The sequence below is a fragment of the Neoarius graeffei genome, chromosome 2 (genome assembly GCF_027579695.1).
Source record: "Neoarius graeffei isolate fNeoGra1 chromosome 2, fNeoGra1.pri, whole genome shotgun sequence".
Taxonomy (NCBI): domain Eukaryota; kingdom Metazoa; phylum Chordata; class Actinopteri; order Siluriformes; family Ariidae; genus Neoarius; species Neoarius graeffei.
Window position 1 is genome coordinate 5951134 of NC_083570.1, and position 25851 is coordinate 5976984.

The 25851-nt window shown below is 42.3% G+C and overlaps 2 protein-coding genes across 2 annotated transcripts; both read left to right on the top strand.

Annotated features, from left to right (window-relative positions):
- Positions 1-2693: 2693 nt before the first annotated feature.
- Positions 2694-5976, top strand: LOC132879518 (E3 ubiquitin/ISG15 ligase TRIM25-like). The gene is made up of 4 exons (XM_060913729.1): positions 2694-3373; positions 5010-5105; positions 5242-5475; positions 5608-5976. The coding sequence occupies exons 1-4, from the start codon at positions 2774-2776 to the stop codon at positions 5884-5886; spliced, it is 1209 nt and encodes a 402-aa protein (XP_060769712.1). The 5' UTR covers positions 2694-2773; the 3' UTR covers positions 5887-5976.
- Positions 5977-21864: 15888 nt separating this feature from the next.
- On the top strand, positions 21865-23478 carry LOC132878489 (stonustoxin subunit beta-like). Its single transcript, XM_060913670.1, has one exon. It carries the CDS (start codon positions 22589-22591, stop codon positions 23159-23161), a length of 573 nt encoding a protein of 190 aa, XP_060769653.1. The 5' UTR covers positions 21865-22588; the 3' UTR covers positions 23162-23478.
- Positions 23479-25851: the final 2373 nt, after the last annotated feature.

The window sequence follows — 25851 nt, forward strand, 5'->3', positions numbered from 1 at the left end:
GTTTGGAGGGTTAGCACCATTTGATTTACACAACATGCTGACTACTTTAAAGGTGAAAATTGTTATTTTTTTGTAACACATACAATAATTAAGATGAAAAAAAACCCCAGAAATCTGGAGTGTGCATATGTATTCACCCCTTTCATATGAAACCCCTAAATAAGAGCTGCTCCAACCAATTCACTTCATAAGTCACATAATTAGTTGATTAAAATCCACCTGTGTGCAATCAAAGTGTCACATGATGTCTGTATAAATCAACCTGTTCTGGAAGGACCCTGACTCTGCAACACTACGAAGCAAGCAACATGAAAACCAAGGAGCCTCCAAATAGGTCAGAGACAAAGTTATGGAGAAGTATAGATCAGGGTTGGGTTATAAAAAATATCCCAAACTTTGAATATCCCACAGAGCGCCATTAAATCCATTATAGCAAAATGGAAAGAATATGGCACCACTACAAACCTGACAAGAGAAGGCCCCGCCCACCAAAACTCACAGACCAGGCAAGGAGGGCATTAATCAGAGATGCAACAAAGACACCAACGATAACACTGAAGGAGCTGCAAAGATCCACAGTGGAGATGGGAGTATCTGTCCATAGGACCACTTTAAGCTGTACACTCCACAGAGTGGGCGGGGCTTCATGGAAGAGTGGCCAGGAAAGAAAAGCCATTACTTACAGAAAAAATAAAAATAAAAAACATTTGGAGTTTGCCCAACAGCATGTGGCAGACTCCCCAAACACATGGAAGAACATTCTCTGGTCAGATGAGACCAAAATTGATCTTTTTGGCCATCATGGGAAACGCCATGTGTGGCGCAAACCCATCACCCTGAGAACACCATTCCTATAGTGAAGCATGGTGGTGGCAGCATCATACTGTGGGGAATCTTTTTCGTCTGCAGGGACAGGAAAGCTGGTCAGGACTGAAGGAAAGATGGATAGCATTAAATACAGGGCAATTCTGGAGGAAAACCTGTTTGAGTCAGTCAAAGGTTTGAGACTGAGACAAAAGTTCACATTCCAGCAGGACAATGATCCTAAACATATTGCTAAAGCTACACTGGAGTGGTTTAAAGGGAAACATTTAAATATCTTGGAATGGCCTAATCAAAGCCCAGACCTCAATCCAACTGAGAATCTGTGGCATAACTTGAAGATTGCTGTACACCAACACAACCCATCTAACTTGAAGGGGTTAGAGCAGTTTTGCCTTGATGAATGGGCAAAAATCCCAGGAGCTAGATGTGCTAAGCTAATAGAGACATACCCCAAGAGACTTGCAGCTATAATTGCAGCAAAAGGTGTCTCTACAAAGTATTGACTTTGGGGGTGAATTCTTATGCACACTCCAGATTTCTGTCTTTTTTATCTTAATTATTGTTTGTGTCACAATAAAACAACAATTTTCACCTTTTAAGTGGTCAGCATGTTTTGTAAATCAAATGGTGCTAACCCTCCAAAACATCCATTTTAATTCCAGCTTGTAATGTGACAAAACAGGACAAACACCAAGGGGGATGAATACTTTTGCAAGACACTTTATTATGGTGCAAGGAATTGATCCAGAAGGTGGCAGCAATGCAACAATAAGGACACTGACTGCCGTTCAACACAAGAAAGAAGAAGTTGTTACTGTGAACCCTTCCAGTGTATTCGTAAATCTCCTCAGTTGTGAGCCGTGTTTATTCTGGATAGATCTCCTGTTGATGATCTCACCTCGTCTTTTCCCTTTGATTTTAATGATATTTCTAGTGGATGGGGTTTGAACCCTGCACTGACTGGGATTAGGTAAAGTCTTGTGTTAACACTACGAGCAGATTTCTTTCTTCTGCCTTTCAGGAGATTCATTTCAGTCTGTTAACAATGTTAAAATGACCCATAGGTAAAATGACCCATGTCAGTGTGGGTTTCCTCCTGGTTCTCCAGTGTTTTCCTACTTCTCAAAGACACATCTAATGACCGATTGAGGCGACTCAGGATCTCTGATCTCAAACATATTCATCTACCAACTTCATTTCCATCTCAACAACCTGTACATGAGAGAGAATTCTTCATCGACCCAGAATAATGTTCCTGATAAAACATGATGTAAGGAATAAAACAGGATGAGGCATGCTGCTCTAGGAAACTAATCTGCGATGAGGTGGTGGGATGTGACCCAACACAAAGTGGATTAGTTTCCATTAACAACAGGTCATGAAGAGTTCAGGCTCTTGTGAAGGCTGGAGCGCTCATACTGAGTGAAATGGAGATTATGTTGAAAAAAAGATCCACTTTTGTGATTTCTATTCGCAATAAACAATGCAAAATCAATAAAATACGGTTTCCTTCCTGACAGCTGCGTCCTCCTCACTTTTAAAATGGCTCCAACATTCTTTAGGGATGAAGATCAGTTTAAAGATGTCATGAGGAAAAAGCTGTTCAAGTGAAACAATTGTAATTTATCAACAAGGCTGAAAGTTGTGCTTGAGGTGTCAGTAGGTGGAAAAGTCCTGAAAATTAAGATCCATTCTGTGAGTATTTCATGAAATTAATCCTAATCAGTGCAGCTACATGGGTTATATTGCTGCACTGAAGGGAGATGAAATGGTTAATAGAGGAGTGTTCATGATCTCTCTGTGTTTGTGCTCCTCCTCTCTCTCTCTCTCTCTCTCTCTCTTTCACACACAGAACCAGGAAGTAACTTGTCATTTCAGAGAAAACAAAACTGATCTCTCTCTCTCTGTCTCTCTCTCTCTATCTCTCTCTCGTTGTGAGTTCAGGAAAATGGCTGAGGCCAGTATTTCAGTAGATCAGCTTTCTGTGGACCAGTTCATGTGTCCAGTGTGTCTGGATCTCCTGAAGGATCCGGTGACTATCCCCTGTGGTCACAGTTTCTGTAAGGTGTGTATTAATGGCTGCTGGGATCAGGAGGATCAGAAGGGCGTCTACAGCTGTCCTCAGTGCAGAGACACTTTCACAACAAGGCCTGTTCTACGCAGAAACAACATGCTGGATGAAGTGGTGGAGAAACTGAAGAAGACTGAAGTCCAAGCTGCTTCTCCTGCTCACTGTTACGCTGGACCTGGAGATGTGGAGTGTGATTTCTGCACCGGGAGAAAACACAAAGCCGTTAAGTCCTGTCTGATATGTTTGGCTTCTTATTGTGAAACTCATCTGAAACCTCATCTTGAAGTTCCTGTTTTGAAAAAACACACATTAATTGAAGCCTCAGCAAAACTCCAAGAGAAGATCTGCTCTGAACATAACAAGCTGATTGAGATCTACTGCCGTACTGATCAAACCTGCATCTGTTATTTGTGTACGATGGATCATCACAAAGGTCACGACACCATCACAGCCTCAGCAGAAAGAGCTGAGAAACAGGTGAGAACTAGAAATCTTTCCAGAATTAAATCATCTTAATTATAGTTTCCCATCTAGAAACAGGTGCTTTAGTCAGTGATATGATTTGAACTTTAATTTCAATGTGTGTCTCAATCAGAAGGATTCTGTAAAAGCTGATTAAAATTGTCTGTGTTCTGGTGAACAGAGTGTTAAATTTATCTTCAGTGATGATCGTAATCTGGTTTGGGGAGGGTTTCCTGATAACGTTGCCCTTTAGATCTAAAGAGAGAGTTGAGAGACTCTCTTAAGGAACGAACGTTGTTTCTGTACGTGCTTTTCCCGAACTCACTCATAAGAAGGAGTCTAAAGAGCAACAGGACGAAGAGCGTCTTTGTAGTTCGCGTCCCTGAAGGCAATCATATTCGACATAACTAACAGTGTCCAAGTGAACTAGCTATGTGTAAACATTAGACGTGGACAAGGCGATGGCAACTTGGCGGGCAAATCCACAGAAAGTCATTTGACTAATCAGACTGTGTAGCGATTGCAACGTTATCGCGAGCTCTAAAGCACAGACAACTTCACTGCAAGCTTTCTCTTGGAATAAAACGTTTATATCCCTCAATATGCTTCCGCAGGTCGGATGGTGAGTTTTTGTAGGCTGTGATGTGCTCCGTTTCAGGCAAACAAAGCAAACATTTAAAATGAAATGACTCTTTATTCCTTTCAGAAAACTGAACCATGGGTTCTAGCTATAGAACCGTGGGTGTGTGCATTCCCCAGAAGAACCGCCTCCTTCCATTCTGCCATCAACTGATCGTGTTAAATAATGCTGCGGAGAAATCATTGATCTTGATTTTATCCAGTCTATGGACGTGACGTGACCCTAGTGATTACTGATAGACTGTCTCAGTGTCACCTGCGGAAAAAACCAATCACATTTTAGAAAAGAAAAGAAAAAAACATCCACTTTCAAAGCTGCTTCATAGTAACGAGTAACGAGGACCTTGATAGAAATGTAGTGGAGTAAAAAGTACGATATTTGTCTTTCAAATGGAGTGAAGTTAAAGTCATAAGTTTCCACAAAAAATACTCAAGTAAAGTACAGATACTCAAAAAGTACTTAAGTAGAGAACTCAAGTAAATGTACTTCATTACTGTCCACCTCTGATAATTAACTCGATGTATTTGCAATGTAGAAGAAAACTAATTGAACACCACCAGCAGATTCAACCCCAGTTTCCCCCGCTGACTGTGAGAGTCCCTCAGAGCCGCATGCGCATTCTGTGGATTCGGCAGCGAGCGAGTCGCTCTTTGTTTTGAACGAGTGCTCCGGGTCTCTCGTAAATTCCGAGCAAACTAAAGGACGACTTGTGCTACGATGTTGTTCGGGAAAACCACGTTAGCTTGATGATGGATCTTAAGAGGTCATTTAAAACTCTCTTGGCCTTAAGAGGCTTTCGGGAAACCCAGCCCAGACCAGTCAGTGAACATTTCTCTCTCTCTCTCTCTCTCTCTCACAGACACACACACACACACACACACACACACACACACACACACACAGAGTACATAACCTTCAGAGCGAAACATGAATGTACTTTGAACTGACATTAATATGGAACCAGTTCGCTCGTACTGTATAAAAAGCTGAATGTATTTTATTTGTCCTCAGAGTGAGTTAAAGGAGGAGCAGATGAAATCCCAGCAGAGAATCCAGGAGAAGCAGAAGAAGGTGCAGGAGCTGAAACAGGCTGTGAACACTATAAAGGTGAGCAGTGAGCAGAGACAGAGCTGCTCCTAGAAACACACACAACATGGACAATGAGTCATTTACAGTCCCAGTAAGAGAGGGAATGATAGATGAGCTTTACATCTTGTGTGTGTGTGTGTGTGTGTCCTAACAGCTCAGTGCACAGACAGCAGTGGAGGACAGTGAGAGGATCTTTACTGAGCTGATCAGCTCCATGGAGAAAAAGCGCTGGGAGGTGACGGAGCTGATCAGAGATCAGGAGAAGGCTGAACTGAGTCGAGCTGAACGACTCCTGGAGCAACTGGAGCAGGAGATTGCTGATCTTCAGAGGAGAGTCACTGAGCTGGAGCAGCTTTCACACACACACGATCACATCCATTTCCTCCAGGTAACACTCACTGTCTGATCTACAGAGCCAGCTGTTCCTCACACACTCTCTAAAACACCTCTCATTAAGGGAACAATAAATGTCCCTGTCTGACATCACAAGTGGGTTTTACATTTCATTTGCTTTCTGTAGGTTTTAGCTTCTGGATGTCGCTCTCCTCCATTGGAAAGACCATCATTTCACACATCCAGCGTCACTGTCCATCAACATCTCTCATTTGATGGAGTGAGGAATTCTCTCTCAGATCTGAAAAAGAGACTCGAGGAATTCTGTGAGGAGGAATTCAACAAAATCCCTCCACATGGTAAGAGGAGCTGTTCCTGCTGGAGAAACACAGTGATGTGTTATTTCTTAGCGATGCTCCTGCTTTCTTTTCTGCAGACACTTTATTCACCCGACACTTTGAACTAAAACACTGATTTAAAATGAATAAACTGACTGGATCACTTTAAACTCTTTCCATCTTTTACACAAACTCATCTTTCCATTTTTCTCTCCACAGCTGCAGCAGTTCAGATCATTTCAGGACCAGAACCACAGAGCAGAGAAGAGTTTCTGAAATGTACATCTAACACACACACACACACACACACACACACACACACACACACACACACACACACACACTTCTAGGCCTGTCACGATCGATATCAAATTTTGTTGGATGATATATTGTCTCAGAAATTGTGATAAACGATATTATTATTGACGTCTTTTCAAGACAATGTTATGCCACGAGTAAAATAATAATGATCATGCAAATACACCCTTTCATAGAACAGTAAACTTTTTAATTAAGTCAACTTATTCAATTCAACAGTGGAACGTAAAAAAATAAATATAAATAAATAAGCTCAAGAAATAATACAATCAATCAAAACCACTCAACAAAACAATAAATAAAATACAATTCATGGCTCTTAAAAATTGCACTGAAGTGAATATTAACTTGGCACAGGGGAATAAACAGACATTCTTTTCTTCACAGGCAACATTCTGCCAATCCAGTTTCTCAAAGATTAGTACCCAGATCAACAAAAAGTGCAAAGTAACAACGTATTGCCAGCTGTCATTTGGATAAAAGTCACAACAATTAGAACGAGATAACATGTAGGCAAGGGCGTAGGTTTGGTATTAACATTGGTGGGGACAAAAACCCAATGCCAACCCCCAGTGGTGCCAACTTCAGGTCAACATTAGAGGGTCACAATATTTTGCTCCGTTGTGTTCCACCAAAAGAGTCTCCATCATCTCTCCAAAGGCCAGACTTTTTACATTTGAAGTTCAGAACTGTAGTAATTCATGAATAATAATAATAATATGAAATCCATTTGATTAACTGCAAATCTTGCATGTGATGATTAATTCATTCTACCAATTTGCAAATGTGTTTTCCAAGCAAATAGCGCACTGACTGTCGGGAGGGTGTATGTTCCTTTCCCTCATAAATGGAAATAAAACCCATCCAGAGCCTTAAACACTGCGTTCCATGAGGCTGGCAGGGGGAGTCGCTCTCTTCTGTGGGATCTTTAACTAGTTTTAGAATGCTAGTTTAAGCTGATATGTGATTGATCTAATGGTAAAACAGCACGAGGGCTCGCGAACTTTGACAGTTTACAATTTTACTTCAGGGTTGCCAGATACTGCTGACGTTTTCCAGCCCAAAATGCACTTAAAACAGCCCAAAATGTAAAATGTACTTGATGCCTATCTTGGAAAGTAAAAATATGCAGCTAGAGTCCAGTATAGACCCTTTTCACAAATATAAGCAAATTTCTCATTAGCAGTTATCAGTGTTGGAAATGAGAATGTAAAAATATTAAGAAATAAACAGGCAGTTACACATACATAACTCACATACATAAGGCCAAATATAACATCTCTGTAACATCTCTCCTAGACAAGCATAAGCCTTATCATATACTGTATTTCTGTGTAATTTAGGGGGGAGCTAATGTAAAAATCTTCAAAGCAGTTTGATATCAAAGTCCAGTATGTAGTATTTTGTGGTATTTAGTCCATATAGGGGACCTGAAAGAAATGGAATATAATATTCATACGCTGTTTTTCTTAGCATATAACTGCATGAAAATAAGCATCATCACCTTGCCTTGACGAGCGTCTCTGGAATGAGAATGAGAAGTATCAGTGAATTTATAGAGTATGTATATAAGTACATGGAACTTAACATAAATGTTGATTCATTCCAACTTGGATGTATTGCTAGGTATTCATGAAGTGAATAAATATCCATTAATCAAGCAGTTACATTTTGGCTGGTAAAACAAGGTGTGAAATAGGTCCTCTAAAGCTCATAAGGGTGGGATAGGCAGGGGACATACACACAAAAGCTTCCAGTGTTGTTTTAATGTCCAGTAAAATGTACATTTAATTAATTTATATTTAATAATCCAGGTAATCCATTAGTGGTCAGATAGTCCACTAGTGGACCGACTGACAGGGTTGCCAGATACTGCTGACGTTTTCCAGCCCAAAAAATGTTCAAAACCCGCCAACATGCACTTAAAACCGCCCAAAATGTAAAATGTACTTGATGCCTATCTTGTAAAGTAAAAATATGCAGCTAAAGTCCAGTATACTATTTGTAAATTGAACAAATAGCACCATGAGCCCGTCAGTGCTGGAGGTGAAGAATCTGCTGTCTGGTACTCGGCTCCATGTGGTTCAATCAGATTATAACTCTGCAATCATCTGCTGTGTTCTGAATCCTACATGCACCAGTAGGTGGCGCACATGCAGAATATTATGTAGGCTATGTTAGGCTACGATGCATATCTAACATCTGCATTGCTGAGGTTATTTATTTTTTATTTATTTATCTTTTTTGTTTTATTAATTTTATAGGCCTAGTTATTCTGCTTAATTTATTTTTGTCTACATCCATGTATTTTCTTCATCTGTTATCCTGATTTTTTGTGGATTTGTTAGATTGTACCTGTTTTATAGCCTGGCAAGCCAGACTAAATGTGAATATTTAGTCTGGCCTCGATCCGTAGACATTTCCAATGGGGGTGGAAGGAACAAACCGCTGTCTTTCAAACTGTCTCTGTGCGTATAGATAGTTTTCACTGACGTCACGGCATTCCGGGGAACGCCTCCCAGCCGCCATCTTGGGGGGCAAACAAAACAGACCATCGCCACTACTGGCTACGTTATCTCGGATGAATTTATGAAGTTATATAGTCAGTTTTCTAAAATAAAGATCAATGTCGGCAAAATCAAGCAAACAGAAGTATATAGATACACATTTCACGACAACGGTATGCAGCCAAACTGGCCTTGATTGGGGGAATTGACCCCTACGAAGTGGACAAAGATGCATTTTCAAGTGACTATGCAGGGCTGCCAAAGCCTGAAACTGCCAAAGCCTGCTCCAAAGCCTGAAACTGACTTCATCAAACTTTAAAGGACCCATGGCATGGTGGTTTGTTGATGCTTTAAACGGGCTCGTGGAGGCTTCCGGATGTTATATCCGCAGCCTTTCTCGAAATGAACCCTCGGCAGGTAGATATAGCCTCCTGGGAGAAAGCCCCATTTCAGCCCTTTCCCAGTGCATCGTTTTGCTAATGAGAAGCATGGAGGCGGGCCATGGGGGGAGGGGGCGGGGCTTGACCAAGCTGCGGGCATCTGGCTAACTGCAGGAAGCGGTTAGCTTCACAGCTAATGTAGCCATTGCTAGGCTAACGCACCGATTTTAAAACATGGCAAAACGACTTAACAGTTATACACTTACTTGTTCGGTGTTTGTGGCTGATGCGGCAGGGATGCAGCGCAATTTCCGTATTTCGCTCACATAGGTGGTGTAAAGTTATCCTACCTCTTCGATTTGTCCTACCAAGCCTACTGTGCACGCGCAAAGCCTCCTGCGCATGCGCAAAGCCTACTGTGCACGCGCGAAGCCTACGCGCGAAGCCTCCTGCGCATGCACAGAACACATGTCATTACAATTAGCAAGTTCTCATACAGACCGTTTTATTATACAAAACAAGTCATTACAAATTATTTGACTCGGCCAAAGACTCGACCAATACGCACAAAACATAAAAATCGGCACATGCGTGAAATACTCACCGATTTTCTATCAGCCCAGCTGATCAGTAGGACAAAACTACTGTTGAATTTTCCTACCCTCCTGGATTTCGCGCATGCGCAGTAGGCTTGGTAGGATGGGCAATCCATACAGTGGGTGGGAATCCAGAGGGGGGGCATGGGGATCATCTCCCTTGCTGATGTAGTAAAGGGAAGAGCCTATCAACGCACCATTTTGACGTGCCATTCTCAAATGTTGGGCATAGTTTGGTTTACACATTATGAAATTTCTAGCCACTGGGGTGACTTAAGAAGGTCAGAGGAACTCATTTTAACGTTAAAAAACCTCAGAAAGTGAAAATTTCATGCCATGGGACCTTTAAAGGCTGTCTGATATATACAACTTTATATATTCACAGCGCGCCTTTTGGCGGATGCCGCCTGAATCGCGCAGAACAACAAAAAAAAAAAACAGTTTAAATCGGGAAGCTGTGCACATTTGCGCAGTCCTGCACACCGCTCAGGCTGCATAAATTCTTCTTCTTCTTCTGATTAATGGCGTGTCACAATATTTAATTGTATATCGCCACCTACTGTATAGGAGTGTGTGAGTTGGTCAGGTCAAGTCTTCGACATGATAGGGGAGAAAAAAAAATTTATATATAAGGGAATTAGGAAAGTGTAAGGAACTAAATTCTTCCCATTAGTCTAGTGTCTATCAGATACGTCATAAGGGCTTTAATACTCTTTCCCTGCATTCCCTCCTCTTTCAGAATGTTATGAATGTCTCCTTCTTTACCTTCTTGTTCTAACCATTTTTCCCTATGATCGTTATATTTCTTACAGCAGAAAAGAATGTGTTCTACGTCTTCCATAACTTGACATTCAGCACAAAGTCCATTAGTTTTCCCCAGGCTGCACAAATGTGCGCAGCTTCCCGATTTAAACTGTTTTTTTCTCATCCTTATACTTCCTGTTTCATGGACTGTAATGGATTTGCTTATTTAGTAATTTTAATACAGAATTTACTTTGAAATTATAATCAGACACTCCAACGCCCCCCTAAAAAAAAAGATCGGATCTGCGCGATTCAGGCGGCATCCGCCAAAAGGCACGCTGTTCGCATCCCAAACACAAATCAAATCATACAGAATAGACCTAAAATGTTTTTAAAAAATGACCCTTGCCACGGGCGCAGATAGAGGGGGGGACGGGGGGGATTCGTCCCACCCAGATTTAAATTCACCTCGTTCGGTCCCCCCCATTTATAGGGAGGAAAAAACGTCTATGCTGTCTTTCTTTGCATAAGGCAAACCTCACGGAAAAATCAAAAGACTGATTACCATTCGGTTTATTGAGGTGCACAGCAGTACAGACATAGTTGCAACTGCGCAGACTGCACAGGTTGCGAGCTCGAGCTTGGTTGCTATGGTTACCCACAACAAGTTTGACAGGCATATCGGGGACAGCTCCTCCTAGTTCAGGACCCCAACACGGCATGATGAAGGGTGCCAAAAGGCAGAAAACGATTGCGTCGTTTTTTTCAAAAAAAAAAAACGACTGTAAGTAAACTGTGCCTTACTTTATCATATCACCTTGCAATTTTTTGATAGTCTGTTCAAAGTAATGTCGTAGTGAAAGTAAAATCGTACGGAGTAGAGATGCCTTTCTGGTAGCCTCCTCCTTTCGGTGGTAGCCTGTAGATACAGTGCTCAGAAGGCAGTTTTAATGTTTAATCTGGCGTTCCCTGCCATAATTTCAGCGAGCATATTGTTTCATAAGGAAACTTTGCGAAGAGTTGTTGACTGACTGCCGCTCACGCAACACACAGGCATAGTTAGAAATCAGGATGCACTGGTTTACACTTTACACACACACGCGTAGCCCAGCCTCTCGCTATGGTTAACAGTTGGAACTTAGCGGTTTTAAAACTAGTTTTGCAGTTTTGCAATTTCTGTGCATGATGATAATGTGCAAACTTTGGATTTCCATAGGCTATGTTAAAATGTTATGTCACACTTTTATTTACCACCATAAGTTGTAAAATGAATAGAAAATATAGTCAAGACATTTTTCTGGCCATTTTGAGCATTTAATCGACCCCACAAATGTGATGCTCCAGAAACTCAATCTGCTCAAAGGAAGGTCAGTTTTATAGCTTCTCTAAAGAGCTCAACTGTTTTCAGCTGTGCTAACATGATTGTACAAGGGTTTTCTAATCATCCATTAGCCTTCTGAGGCAATGAGCAAACACATTGTACCATTAGAACACTGGAGTGATAGTTGCTGGAAATGGGCCTCTATACACCTATGGAGATATTGCACCAGAAACCAGACATTTGCAGCTAGAATAGTCATTTACCACATTAGCAATGTATAGAGTGGATTTCTGATTAGTTTAAAGTGATCTTCATTGAAAAGAACAGTGCTTTTCTTTCAAAAATAAGGACATTTCAAAGTGACCCAAAACTTTTGAACGGTAGTGTGTGTGTATATATATATATACACACACACACACGCACACATACATATATACACAAAATGGAATCATTTGCTGACAGCTCAGTCCCCCCCAGTTCAAAAATCCTATCTGCGCCCCTGACCCTTGCGTGAGTGAAGTGACAAGTTTCAAATAGAAACGTGACAAACGAGCGATATTAAGTGTACATTACAATGTAAACGTACACTCAGCGGTTCCAGTTAGGCATTCTCCAGAGATTGTTCACATGATGTTTTGGTTTCCAAAAACAAACTTAAACACAATTGATTGTTTATTTAAACAACTTACCACTTATAAAATGATCGGAGCAGACTTTGCTGTGTTTGGAAGGCTGATAATCCTTGCAGTTGATTCTCGCAAGACATAGATTTCTCCTTTGTATGCTGAGTTTGTTTGCTGCCTTAGTGCTCCCGTACAGTGGGAATTCCATAAAAGCTCCGCTTGACTTCATCATCTGACCTATTACGACAGCCGTTACAACAGGTGTGCACCATTGCTAGCTTTAAATAGTAGTAATGTAACTATAAATATAAATAATATATAAATGAATGTAACTCGTGCGCTACAATGTGTGCTCAGTGACCCATATGATAAGCTGGCCCTCCAAGTTGGCCACCACCAGGGAATCCCCGACTCTGTGACGTCATGTGAAAACTATCTATAGGCCAACGCTCTGACCAATCAGTGCAACAGTGACTGTGATGTAGTCAGAGCGACAGAAAACAGTGGGGGAGGCCTTGAAATAAATAATTTTTCAAAATGCGTATTAATTAATAAACAGGTTCTAGATATTAAGAAGTTTGGAGATAAGGACCACAAGTTTGGAGTCTGTACCACATACTTAACATACACTTATTTTTATTCAAGTGTTTTTCAAGGGTTTGCTTAAACTGTTTTTGAGAGTTTTTATTTTTATTTAGTGGTGTTTGGTGAAATAATTTCCCTTAAATTTAAAATAACGGGAAAATAAGAAACAATCAAAAAGTAATGTTTCAAAGCTGTTTATTAATTCTTTTTACTGCACAAACTAGCCCCATCCTTTTGGCTACGAGCGGAGCCAGCTGGTAGATCAGACTTTTGCCATAGCCGGTCGGCAAAACAGCGAAAACGTCCTTCTTGAAAAGGAATGAGCGGAGAGCCTCTTCCTGCTCATGTTTCAACGAAAACTCCAAGTCTAATTCTTCTAAAACTGATTCCAAAGCGGAGTCAAACGTGCGCTGTTCACTAGCCGTAGCCATCTTTCCTGTTGTGCTTTCTCCAGCGTTGCGCAGCTTTGTCGTCACTCCTGCAAAAGCCCACCCAAAGAATCCAAACAAAAACCTTGCGTTGTGATTGGCGGGCACGATTTGATGCCCGGGGTGTTTTTGTTTATATGGTGCGAGGCTAGACCCACTCGCTAGGCAAAAATATTTTTGGCCGCTAGGCGGGTGGGTCTAGTTTACTAGGCTACCTGTTCTATTTCATTTCTCCTGACTGCCAGAGGCGGTGCTTTAAGCACCCGGATGTCCATCATCATGCGCATGCAGTTCGAGTATGTATACCAACAAAGTCGCTTGCGACAGGGGTGACGTATGTCACTGCACCGGTACTTAAGGTGCGTTCACCCCGGAAGTGTTCTCTTGCATCTTCTCGTGCAGAGCAGATTTCGAGTTATATTATTTTTCTAAAGAGCAATCGCTGGAGTCTTGCAAACCCTTAAACGGGTTGGAGCTGCATTTTTTTCGCCCTCTTAAAGACTGCGATTTGCCATTTGGTTAAGGTAAGAAACCATTTATGAGTAAGTTTGCTCTGACTTCGGCAGCTAGCAACTTCTAATTATAAATTTCAGTTTTACCATGATCATAAGGGTGTTTTCTCGCCTTGTAGCGATCTAATAAGTATCGTTTTATTGCAAATATGCCACTTATTTGGTGCTTGTGTGCGCTTCTGACTCGCACTGTAGCTTGTTTACTTCAGCTGATTGCTGAGTGAGTTCGCTCTGACTTCGGCAGCTAGTAACTTCTATTTATAAGTTTCAGTTTCACTGCGATCATAGGGGTGTTTTCTCGCCTTGTAGCGATCTAATAAGTATCGTTTTTCTGAAAGTATGACACTTATTTGGTGCTTGTGTACGCTCCTGATTCGCACTGTAGCTTGTTTACTTCAGCTGATAGCTGAGTGAGTTCGCTCTGACTTTGGCAGATAGCAACTTCTAATTATAAGTTTCAGTTTCACTGCGATCATAGGGGTGTTTTCTCGCCTTGTAGTGATCTAATAAGTATCGTTTTATTGCAAATATGACACTTAATTGGTGTTTGTGTGCGCTTCTGACTCGCACTGTAGCTTGTTTACTTCAGCTGATTGCTGATTACCGAAACGTGGCTGGGTGAGTGTGTTCGCTCCTGACTCCACCGCGGATATTTCATTTTGTTTGCTTGGCTCTGTATTGGTACTTCGACACTGCTTGTGCCATCACCTATTCCATATTTAGGTAAGTAGAATAAACAGCGGTCATGTTTATGTGCTGATTGTCTCAAAGCTTTAAGGTAAGTAAATTATTTTCAACTAAACCGGTTATGAGTGAGTTCGCTCGGACTTCGGCAGCCAGCAACTTCTAATTATAAATTTCAGTTTCATCGCGAGCATATGGATATTTTCTCGCCTTGTAGCGATCTAATAAGTATCCTTTGGTTGCAAGTGTGATACTTATTTGGTATTTTTGGGCGCTTTTGATTCGCGCTGTAGCCTGTTTATTCAGCTTTGATTGCTGATTACCTGAACGTGGTTGGGTGAGTATGTTCGCTCCTGACTCCGCCGCGGATATTTTGTTTTGTTTGCTTGATGCACTGCTAGGCTTGCTCAGCTGGAAAGCAGTTTGGGCTCTCGACTGCCCCCAGCACCGAGCGACTATGCTCGGCCTCCTAAGTCTAGGAAGCGCCCTAAGCAGCCGTCACAGGAGGCTCCCTGTAGGCCCAAGTACCAGAAGGTGGACCCCTTGGCGCAACAAGTGGGCACCTTGGCTTCTTTTGTATTGTATTGATTTATTTCGCAATAAAACCATACATAACATGTAAACATATAATATAAATATTGCGGAGGATAACACAAAGTAAAAATACTTATTTCCATTGTGGTCCTTCAGAGCTTGCTGAGCTTAAGGCTTTGCTCTATAACCTACAACCACCTGAAGCATGGCCTGCTGATGCTCTCGCCTCAGCTGCTTCATTTACTCCTCCTGAGCCACAGCCTCCGGTGCTGTCCCCAGCCGCGGAGCTTCAAGAGAAGGACGTGCTTTCCACTATGGTCAAGCCCGCAATAAAAATGACGCTAGCCCGCCTGGGGTTGGACATGGCGCCATCTGAAGTACAGATGCAGAGTGCCTTTTTTAGACTCCCCCTCTGCTGTTTTCACTGTTCCTTCAGCCCCCTTTATTGAGGAGCTGTAGAGATACAAGATGCGTCCAGTCAGGGTCTGGTCAGCATGCTAACAGTCGAACGGCCCTTGCGGCTCTGATCCTTTTGCCGGACGAGGCGTTGAGACCCGACGCTCGCTGTCCACGGCCACAGTGTCGTTTGACCGATGACTTCATCGGGAAGAGCTATGATGCTGCAGCACGGGCTGCACGCATAGACAATTCATTATCCCACCTGATCCTGGCCCAGTCTCAGGCTCTTCAGTCTTCTGGAGCAGACCCATCACTGCAAAGCCTAAGCGAGGCCTCGCTGCAGGCATTTGCTTTCATGTCCAGGGAGCTGGGCAGACTAATGTCGTCTTTAACTCTCGCCAGGCATCAGGTACGGTTGGCTCAGTCACCACTCTTACTGTAGATCCCTGCAGGAGGGCCCTCCGCACTCTCCCAGTGATTCCGGGACAGCTCTTTGGTGCTGCCGCAGGCACGTCGGGGTACAATTCCCACCCCCAGGGGCCGTAGGGGGCATGGAGGCAGACGTTGACTACTCCACTCCAGCGGTCGGACACTTCACCAGTCAACAACTCACCTACTGGGAAGTTGTAACATCGGACCCCTGGGTTATATCCACCCTCTCTCAGGGTTACAGCATACAATTCAGATGCCGACCGCCGAGAATTCAAGGGGTCAAAATGACTATAGTAAAAGACCAGGCCAAAGCTCTGGCACTACGCCAGGAGGTCTTGACCCTCCAGAAAAAGGGTGCCATCGAGCCATTAGATCCACCTTTACAAAACAGTGGGTTTTATTCCACCATCCCCCCCCCCAAATAAAAGGGGGGGGGTGGGCTTCACCCCCTACTGGATCTGAGACATTTGAACGACCACCTCAAGGTCTTCAAATTCCGTATGCTGCGCACATCCGACGTCTTAAACAGCATCAGACGGGACGATTGGTTCACAACCATCGATCTGAAGGATGCATACTTCCCAGAATCTTTATGAGATTCGTCGCGGCAGCACTGTCCCTACTTCAGAGCAGGGGAATCCATATCCTCCCCTACCTGGATGACTGGTTGATATATATATTTTTTTCAGTCAAGGGTAGACGCGCTCAGCGACCCAGCCGTGCTGGTTTCTCACATCACCAAACTTGGGCTCAGGGTGAACCATGCCAAGAGTTCCCTCACACCCAGCCAGAAGACTGTTTTTCTTGGCCTTCAGCTGGATTCTCAGCTGTTGAGGGCAACCCTGTCTCAGTGACGGGTGAGCGATATTGCCCAGCGGTTACATCGCTTCAGGAAGGGACAAACCCTGACCTTCAGGTCCTTCCAGACACTACTAGTTATACTCACCGTGGCCTCGTCGGTAGTTCCGTTGGGCCTCCTCACACTCGGGCCTCTACAAATCTGGATGAACAGCCTTGGTTTACATCCACAACATCACAGGCACAGGTCAGTCAGAATCACGGCCAGTTGCTCCTCATGTCTATGCCCATGAAGAGAGTGCTCTTTTCTAATGTGGGGGGTCCCCATTGGGTCCATACCCTCTCGCAGAGAAGTAGTCGCCACCGATGCATCACTGATCGGCTGGGGCGCAGTGTGGCAGTACAGGACTGCCCGGGGTGTATGGGCCCCACAACAGCGAGGACAACACATCAAGGTGTTAGAGCTGCGGGCCGTCTTCCTCGCCCTGAAACTTTTCCTTCTGGTTTTAGTGGGTCGGCATGTCCTTATAAAGACCGACAATACATCTGTGGTCTATCATATAAACCACCAGGGCGGCACCAGGTCACTACCTTCCCTGAAAGCTCACTCGGCACCTGTTGACAGGGGCTTACCCTTGGCTGGTGAACCTGAGGGCAATGCATTTACCAGGAGTGAGGAACACTGCTGCGGTTCTTCTGTCACGACAGAACCCCGACCCGGGGGAGTGGAAGCTGCACCTGGAAGTGGTGCAGAATATTTGGCTGTGATACGGCAGGGCAGAGGTGGACCTTTTCGCCTCCCAGGCCACGACACATTGTCCCCTGTGGTTTACACTGAAAGAAACGTCAAGCCCCTTGGGCCAAGACGCACTGGCACACGAGCGGCCACAGCAGCTCCTGTATGCTTCCCACCACTCCCGCTAATTCTGCCCACTCTCGAGAGGATCCTCAAGGAGGGCCACAGGGTGCTGTTGATGGCCCCTATTGGCCAGGGAGAATCTGGTTCCCTACCCTGCATGGGTTGCTGTGCAAGGAGCCTTGGTGTCTCCCTGCACGAATGGACCTCCTCTCACAGATGGGGGTCAAATTTGGCATCCGAACCCAGCACGGTTACGGCTGTGGGTGTGAAGGGCCCGACCCACTGCTAGCAGAATGTGAGTCGACCGTTGTGCGGACCATCCAGTGTTCCCGTGCACCAATGTGCTCTATGCCAATAGGTGGAAACTCTTTGTGAGTTGGTGCCAAGCACGCCATCAGGAACCGGCATGTTGCCCGATACCGGTGATTCTCAGCTTTTTACAGTCTTGTCTGGATGAGGGCCTTGCACCCTCCACCTTCAAGGTGTATGTAGTGGCTATATCCGCAGTGCACAACAGGGTAGTCAGGCTGACTGTGGGATCCCACACACTGGTGAGCAGCTTTCTTAAAGGTGCTCAGCGCATAAGACCCCCTCAATGCAGTCCAAGACCAGCTTGGGACTTGCCTCTGGTTTTAAGTGCACTGTGTAAACCTCAATTTGAACCCCTACAGGGGACGAAGCTCAAATGGCTATCTTTAAAGACAGCATTCCTTTTAGCTATGGCTTCGGCTAAGAGAGTGGGTGAACTACACGCCCTGTCTGTCGGCCAGGAGTGCTTACAATGGAGCCCCGATGGCACGGGTGTAACATTGTGGCCTAATCCTTCGTTTATGCCCAAGAACTTCTCCTCTTCGTACACCAATCAGCCCCTCAGCCTGGACGCCTTCAGACCACTGCCTGAGGAGAATAAGCAGGGCCAAGGTCACGTCCTTCTTTGCCCAGTTCGAGCACTGAGGGCATACATTGAAGCGACTGCTGCATTTCGGCAGTCGGATGTACTGTTTGTGGGTCACACTGGACATGGGCGCAGCCATGCGTTGTCCAAACAGAGACTGTCGAACTGGACCGTGGAGGCCATTAGCAGCAACCTCCCGGTCCCTCCCCACATCCGAGGCCACTCCACTCGGAGCATGGCTGCATCAGGGGCGGCTCTACGTGGAGTTCCACTCTGATATCTGCGCTGCTGCCTCATGGGTCTCAACTTGCACGTTTGCAAGGTTTTATAGGGTTAAGGTGGCCATGCACAATCCACTGGCCACAGCCACCTTTTTTCAGCCATTCATAGGGTAAATAGGTCTTCCTCGTGACCCTGTTGGTATTAGTCATCTGGGTGCTTAAAGCACCGCCTCTGGCGGTCAGGAGAAATGAAATAGAATGATGGTTACATATGTAACCGCGGTTCTATGAATTTCGGATGACTGCCAGAGCTTGGCCGTCACTCGGAAGGCTGACGAGAAGACTGCCAAGAGAATGCTTCCGGGGTGAACGCACCTTAAGTACCGGTGCAGTGACATACGTCACCCCTGTCGCAAGCGACTTTGTTGGTATACATACTCGAACTGCATGCGCATGATGATGGACATCCAGGTGCTTAAAGCACCACCTCTGGCGGTCATCCAAAATTCATAGAACCGCGGTTACATACGTAACCATTGTTTTATATACTTCAGTTAAAAAAAAAAGTTAGGCTCCGATGCATGGCTGAATGTAACATGAGAAGAGAAAATGGAGAATGTATTGCGTCATTCTTATTTACCAGTTTATGAGTTCAGTTTCTGCACTACATTACACACATTCATATTAGTCTTACAGTTACATCGATTTTTTTTTTGGTTAAATAATACTTAATGAGATTAATGTTGGGCGGCACGGTGGTGTAGTGGTTAGCGCTGTCGCCTCACAGCAAGAAGGTCCGGGTTCAAGCCCCGTGGCCAGCGAGGGCCTTTCTGTGTGGAGTTTGCATGTTCTCCCCGTGTCTGCGTGGGTTTCCTCCGGGTGCTCCGGTTTCCCCCACAGTCCAAAGACATGCAGGTTAGGTTAACTGGTGACTCTAAATTGACCGTAGGTGTGAATGTGAGTGTGAATGGTTGTCTGTGTCTATGTGTCAGCCCTGTGATGACCTGGCGACTTGTCCAGGGTGTACCCCGCCTTTCGCCCGTAGTCAGCTGGGATAGGCTCCAGCTTGCCTGCGACCCTGTAGAACAGGTTAAAGCGGCTAGAGATAATGAGATGAGATGAGATTAATGTTTATTGTTAATGATTAATTTAGGCCAATGCTTGATTTTGGTTGTTTAAAATACCTAAGGGGTGCAGGGTAAACTAGGTCTTTGTGTCGTGTGATGCCCGCGATCTCTGATTGGGTCACAGAAGTGATTAATATGGATTGGATTGGATGTAGACTAGTGGACATAGATAGAAGTGTCTCTGGCTGCATGCTCACACAGAACATTCGTGCGAAATGTTTATAAACATCTGATAAAAACCCGCCGAAATAACGTCAAACCCGCCCAATCTGGTCCCTGTACTACGAAGAGGGTTTTCTGGCTTACCAGGGTAACTTCGAGAGTAACTTGATCACGTGCAGCGTAACTTCCCGATTAACCCATACTACGAAAGTTGGCTATGTTCAAACCGAGGTATGCTGCCATGGCAATTTACGCTGCATCTCAAACCTGCTCGTCTCAGGTTATGTTCTTGGTTAACCCGAGGTTTCCGATGAACCACACCCTTTTTAAACACCACCTCTCCACTGACATTTCCTCTAGAGACAATGCCAGCGTACCTGGATGACCCGTGCGATATCGGAGCGCAGATTAGAGATGGGATTTATGGCTCTTTGAGGGGATCCGCATCTTTGTGATCCGTTCTTTGAAAAGAGCCGTTCAAAAGACTGGCTCATTTGGCTCTTTTTAAATATTTATTCAGTTTTAAGAAGACAGCATCTAAAGAAGCCAGATCCCTCTGCTTAGACAGTGACATCAATATTTCTGGACATACCTTTTATATAAAGCAACCTAGACTTACATTATTGTAACCCCTAAACGCTCATAAATAACCATTAAAAAACAATGAGGGCTTCAATGAATGTCCATGCAGAACGGCTTTTCTGTAAAAAAAAAAAAAAGAACCCACTCAAGAACATAGTTATCAAGAACGCAAGAATATTTTATAAAAAACACTTGTTTTACAAAAATATTTAAGTCTGAGATACAAAATAGATACAACTACAATAAATATTACAAGAACTAGTTATCACACAAGAACATTTTAATAGAAAAAAAACAAACTTTCTATATTAAAAATATTGAAATTGTAACAAAAATAGATACAACTAAACAGTCAGATAAATAGATAAAGTTATAACAAGAACACAAGATTATTTTAATAGGAAAAAACAAACTATTAATGCAAAAAATATTATTATTAGAAAAATAGATACAACTAGACAAACAGATAAATAAATAAAATACACAAAAATAGAACAAACAAAATGACGATAGAATAAATTAAATGAACGCTCGTGCAAAGTAGTTTTCCCACAATATTTTCATTAATATCACACAACAACATTATAAACTATATGCAAAACAATTTGAACTATTAGGCAAACAGATAAAACTTGAATAAATAAAAGGCAAATGAATGCTTGCTTGCACGCGCGCACACACCATGATGAATGATGTTTTTATATTTCATTTTCACCTGTTGCCAGGTGCGTTTGGCACTGCTGTTGCCTCTGAAATGTTCACAGGACATACACCAACTTGGTCAAAGGGACTGAACAGTCAGTCATCCTAATTCATGTGACTCTGTGCACATATCAGCTTAAGTAGGCTACTCCATGAATTTACCATACCAAATTTTGTTTCAGGATTTTTCGGACATTAAACAAGCTATATATGACTGGGGCCACATCGAAGGACCATTTTCTATGACTTGTGATTGATCATGAAGCTTTCTCTCATCCTATACTTCTGTTCTGGAACATGTAGAAGGGAGAATGTACTTACGCATTTACCCGATCGGCAATTCGTTGCCAACATGCTTGCCGCTCCTTATTGGCAGCCGCTGTGTTAGATTTTGCTCTTAATGTTGTTTTGAACTCCTCGTAGCTTTGCATTATGACGGCGCATTCTTCCTCCGTGAAGTACGGCGACCGTGCCATTGTGAACAGTGGTGATTTGCGCTGATAACCTCCCCTTTAACGTGAACGTGCATTAACCCTGATTAGGTTAACACAGGTTCAACAAATCAACTTCATAACTGGCGTCATAGTACCGTTTAACCCCAAACAAGATAACCAGGTTTTGTCAACCCCGGTTTAGCGGGGGAACCCTGGGTTACTTCTGGGTAGGTTAACCTCCGTTCGTAGTACGGGGCCAACATGTAGGCAAGGGTGTAGGTTTGGTATTAACATTGGTGGGGACAAAAACCCAATGCCAACCCCCAGTGGTGCCAACTTCAGGTCAACATTAGAGGGTCACAATATTTTGCTCCGTTGTGTTCCACCAAAAGAGTCTCCATCATCTCTCCAAAGGCCAGACTTTTAACATTTGAAGTTCAGAACTGTAGTAATTAATGAATAATAATAATAATAATAATAATAATATGAAATCCATTTGATTAACTGCAAATCTTGCATGTGATGATTAATTCATTCTACCAATTTGCAAATGTGTTTTCCAAGCGAATACCGCACTGACTGTCGGGAGGGTGTATGTTCCTTTCCCTCATAAATGGAAATAAAACCCATCCGGAGCCTTAAACACTGCGTTCCATGAGGCTGGCAGGGGGAGTCGCTCTCTTCTGTGGGATCTTTAACTAGTTTTAGAATGCTAGTTTAAGCTGATATGTGATAGATCTAACGGTAAAACAGCACGAGGGCTCGAGAACTTTGACAGGTTACAATTTTACTTGGCAACAGAATGTATCTGAATTCTGATTGGTTGTTGTATCTGAATTCTGATTGGTTGTTGTTATATTATTGCCCTTTTGTTGTGTTCTTGAGCCCAGAGTGGGGGGGAGGGGGGAGTGACAGGGTTCTACAGAGAAAAGTTTTCACTGCAACCGAACTGCTGTTTTCGTGACCACGCCCCCAGCGCGGATATTCATGTTCACATTGTTCAGTTTGTTTTTCTCTTTTATTTTAGATTTCTGTTATCTGACTCTGGATCCCAACACGGCACATCGTCACCTCATTCTGTCTGAGAAGAACAGAGCGGTGAGAGTCAGTGGGAGGAAGCAGCGTTACTCTGATCATCCAGAGAGATTTGATTACTGGAATCAGGTGTTGTGTAAGGAGAGTGTGTGTGGACGCTGTTACTGGGAGGTGGAGTGGAGCGATGATGGTGGTGTGGACATATCAGTCTCATATAAAGACATCAGCAGGAAAGGACAGGGTAAAGAGTGTGAGTTTGGATCCAACAATCAGTCCTGGACTCTGCGGTGTTTTTCTTCTTCTCTCTCTTTCTGTCACAACAACATTAAGACTGATCTCAGAGTTCCATCACCCTCCAGAATAGGAGTGTATGTGGATCACAGTGCAGGAACTCTGTCCTTCTACAGCGTCTCTGACACGATGAAGCTCCTCCACAGAGTCCACACCACATTCACTCAGACTCTATACGCTGGGTTTGGGCCCTGCTGGTTTCTTGGTTCTGTGAGATTGTGTGATCCAGAATAAAAGTGTGTCGTGTTTTCTGTAAAATTCCTGCACGTTGCCACGTTGTTGCTCAGTCGTCTGTTTCACTAGAACACAATCCAGCTGCACAAAACACTCATTTTAATATTTAAATTAAAACAGATGAATAATTTAAAAATAATTCAAAAGGAAATGTTAAAAATTGACTGTCAGACAAGAAACTCGTCAAATTTAAAAAGAAAATGATCTCATGACCTTCGCATTATAAAGTTGTGTTTGTTTCATATTAAGCAGCGTCTCATTAAATAACTAATAAACAGTAATAAAGCCAGAACAGAACAGCATTTTAAACCTGTTCAGTTCACACTATATAAAAATAAAACTTCACTTTTGGAATGAATTTGATTTTTCTGCTTGTGTTCTAAGATGTAAAATCCACATTCACTTTTTCAAATCTGAAGTTGTTTCTAAACCCTGAGATTTGATTGTAAAACACTGAACAATATTTAAACTCCATTAGAACATCCAGTACATGATCGGTTCAGGCTGCCGATGTCGTGTTCATCCCATATTCAGCCTGGATGATGATTGGCCCGCAGATAGAACCTTATAAATCCAGGTTTATCTGTGAGTTTGGGATTTTTATTCAAATATTACAATCAAAGCTTTGCAGAATAAAAGATAAGAGCACAGGAGAATAAAGTTTCCCCCAGTGATGGAGTTTCTGTGCTGAACTCATTTTCAGACAGAAGCAAATTCAACCTTTTCCTGAGAGTTTCAGCAGCTGGATAAATATTGTTCAGTATTTTAAACTGAATTTCTTTCACTGTGGGTGAAATTGGCCGTCTAAGATAACTACAGTGTGTATTTGTTAGTGTTCCTCCATCGTCAGTTATTCTTACTTTTGTTAATTTTTTTTTTTTTAAATCAGGGAATAGCTTCCATTTTAAAACATTTCTACTTCCTTTGTTATTAGATTTTCTTTCACCAATTTCCACTTCACCGATTTTCAATTCAGGCAGTTTGATCGACACCTTTGAATATTCAAGGGTATTTTTTATCGTGAATCTTAAGGGAGGTGGAATAGCTCTACAAATTTGATTAAATTCTCTATAGACAAATTTTAAATGAAACTTTTCTACAAAAGAATTAAATTGCATTAAATGTCCATTTTCATCCATTAGATCAGTAATATCTAAAAGTTTATCATTCCATTCTTGTTGAAATAAAGTCTTCCTATTAATAGTAATGGTTCTATTATTCCACAAGGTTAAGTACGCTAGCATTTGTGGACATATAATAAATAATTTTGGTGAAATTGGACAGCCTTGTCTGATTCCACATAAAATCTTGAATTGAATAATTGATTGGTAATCAATGATATCCAGAATCAGTCAGACGTGGTTTTGAATATATCTTCCCTTCATGAAGGCTGATTGATATTTGTCTACATGTTTTACAAGTACACGCTTTAGACGATTAGCAGATACTAAGGCAAGTAATTTATAATCATTGCATAGTAAGGTTATAGGTCTCCAATTGTCTAGCAGCAAGAAGTCTTTTTTGGGTTTTGGTAGCAAGGTTATTAAGCCTGTCTTCAGCGTCGGGGATAAACATCCTTTGTGAATGCATTCTAAAAATGCTCTATATAATATATATATTTTTTAATATCCACCCAAAAGTATTTTAAAAATTCAGATGTTAAGCCATCGATTCCTGGTGATTTACCATTTTTCATTTGTTTTAATGCAATTTCAATTTCTGTTATAGTTCATTCCTCATCAAGTGTATGTTTGTCTTCATCCAGTTTTTTGATGTCATCATTGATGGGATAAAATAAGACGTCACATTCTGATTTATTAAATTTAAGTTACAATAAAAGAGCCAAATTCCATCCCGTACTCATTTCTGATCTTCTATTATATTATCATTGCTCATAAGCTTACTCATTTTTTTCTGAGTTTGTCTTTGTTTTTCAAGTCTGAAGAAATACGATGAACTTTTTTCACCCTGTTCGATCCATCCAGCTCTTGATCGAGTGGAAGCTCCATTTGCCTTTATTGTGTACATTTCGTCTAGTTGAGACTGCAGTGACTGTAATTCTGAAATGTTTTCTAAGGCTAGTTGTGTGTTATTTACTAATGTATTAATTTTATCAATCAGATCCTTTTGTTCTTGTTTCCTTATACGTGAAAGTTTTTTACCCATGCCGATTGCTATTTGTTTGAGCTTAAACTTAAACCATTCCCATTTACTCCTATCAGACATGTCTAACTCTTCAACCTCCAAAATAAGAGACTTCACCTGATCACAAAATTCACCGTTCTGTAATAAGTCGTGATTAAATTTCCAGATATGAGGAACACTGTAAAAAAGACAACCTAATTTTACTAACAATCTAACATTTCTCTGTAATTTTAAAGTAAATCTTATTAGTTTTAGATTTGAGTACTTTTACTTTCAAACTTTGTAATTAAATGTGGCTTATATAAAAGGTTTATGTCCATACTAACAATATAATGTTTTTCTCTGTGATTATAAAGGTAAAGATTAGTTTTATTTCCGTATATTTTTACATTCAAACTCTAAATATGTAGCTCAGTATATAAAAGGTTTACACGCATGTCCATACTGATGTTTTTCTATGTAATGTTAAGGTAAATCTTATTCACAATCTTGTTCACTAGTACTTCTATGGTATGTATAAAAGTGCTGGTGTAGACTTGTATACT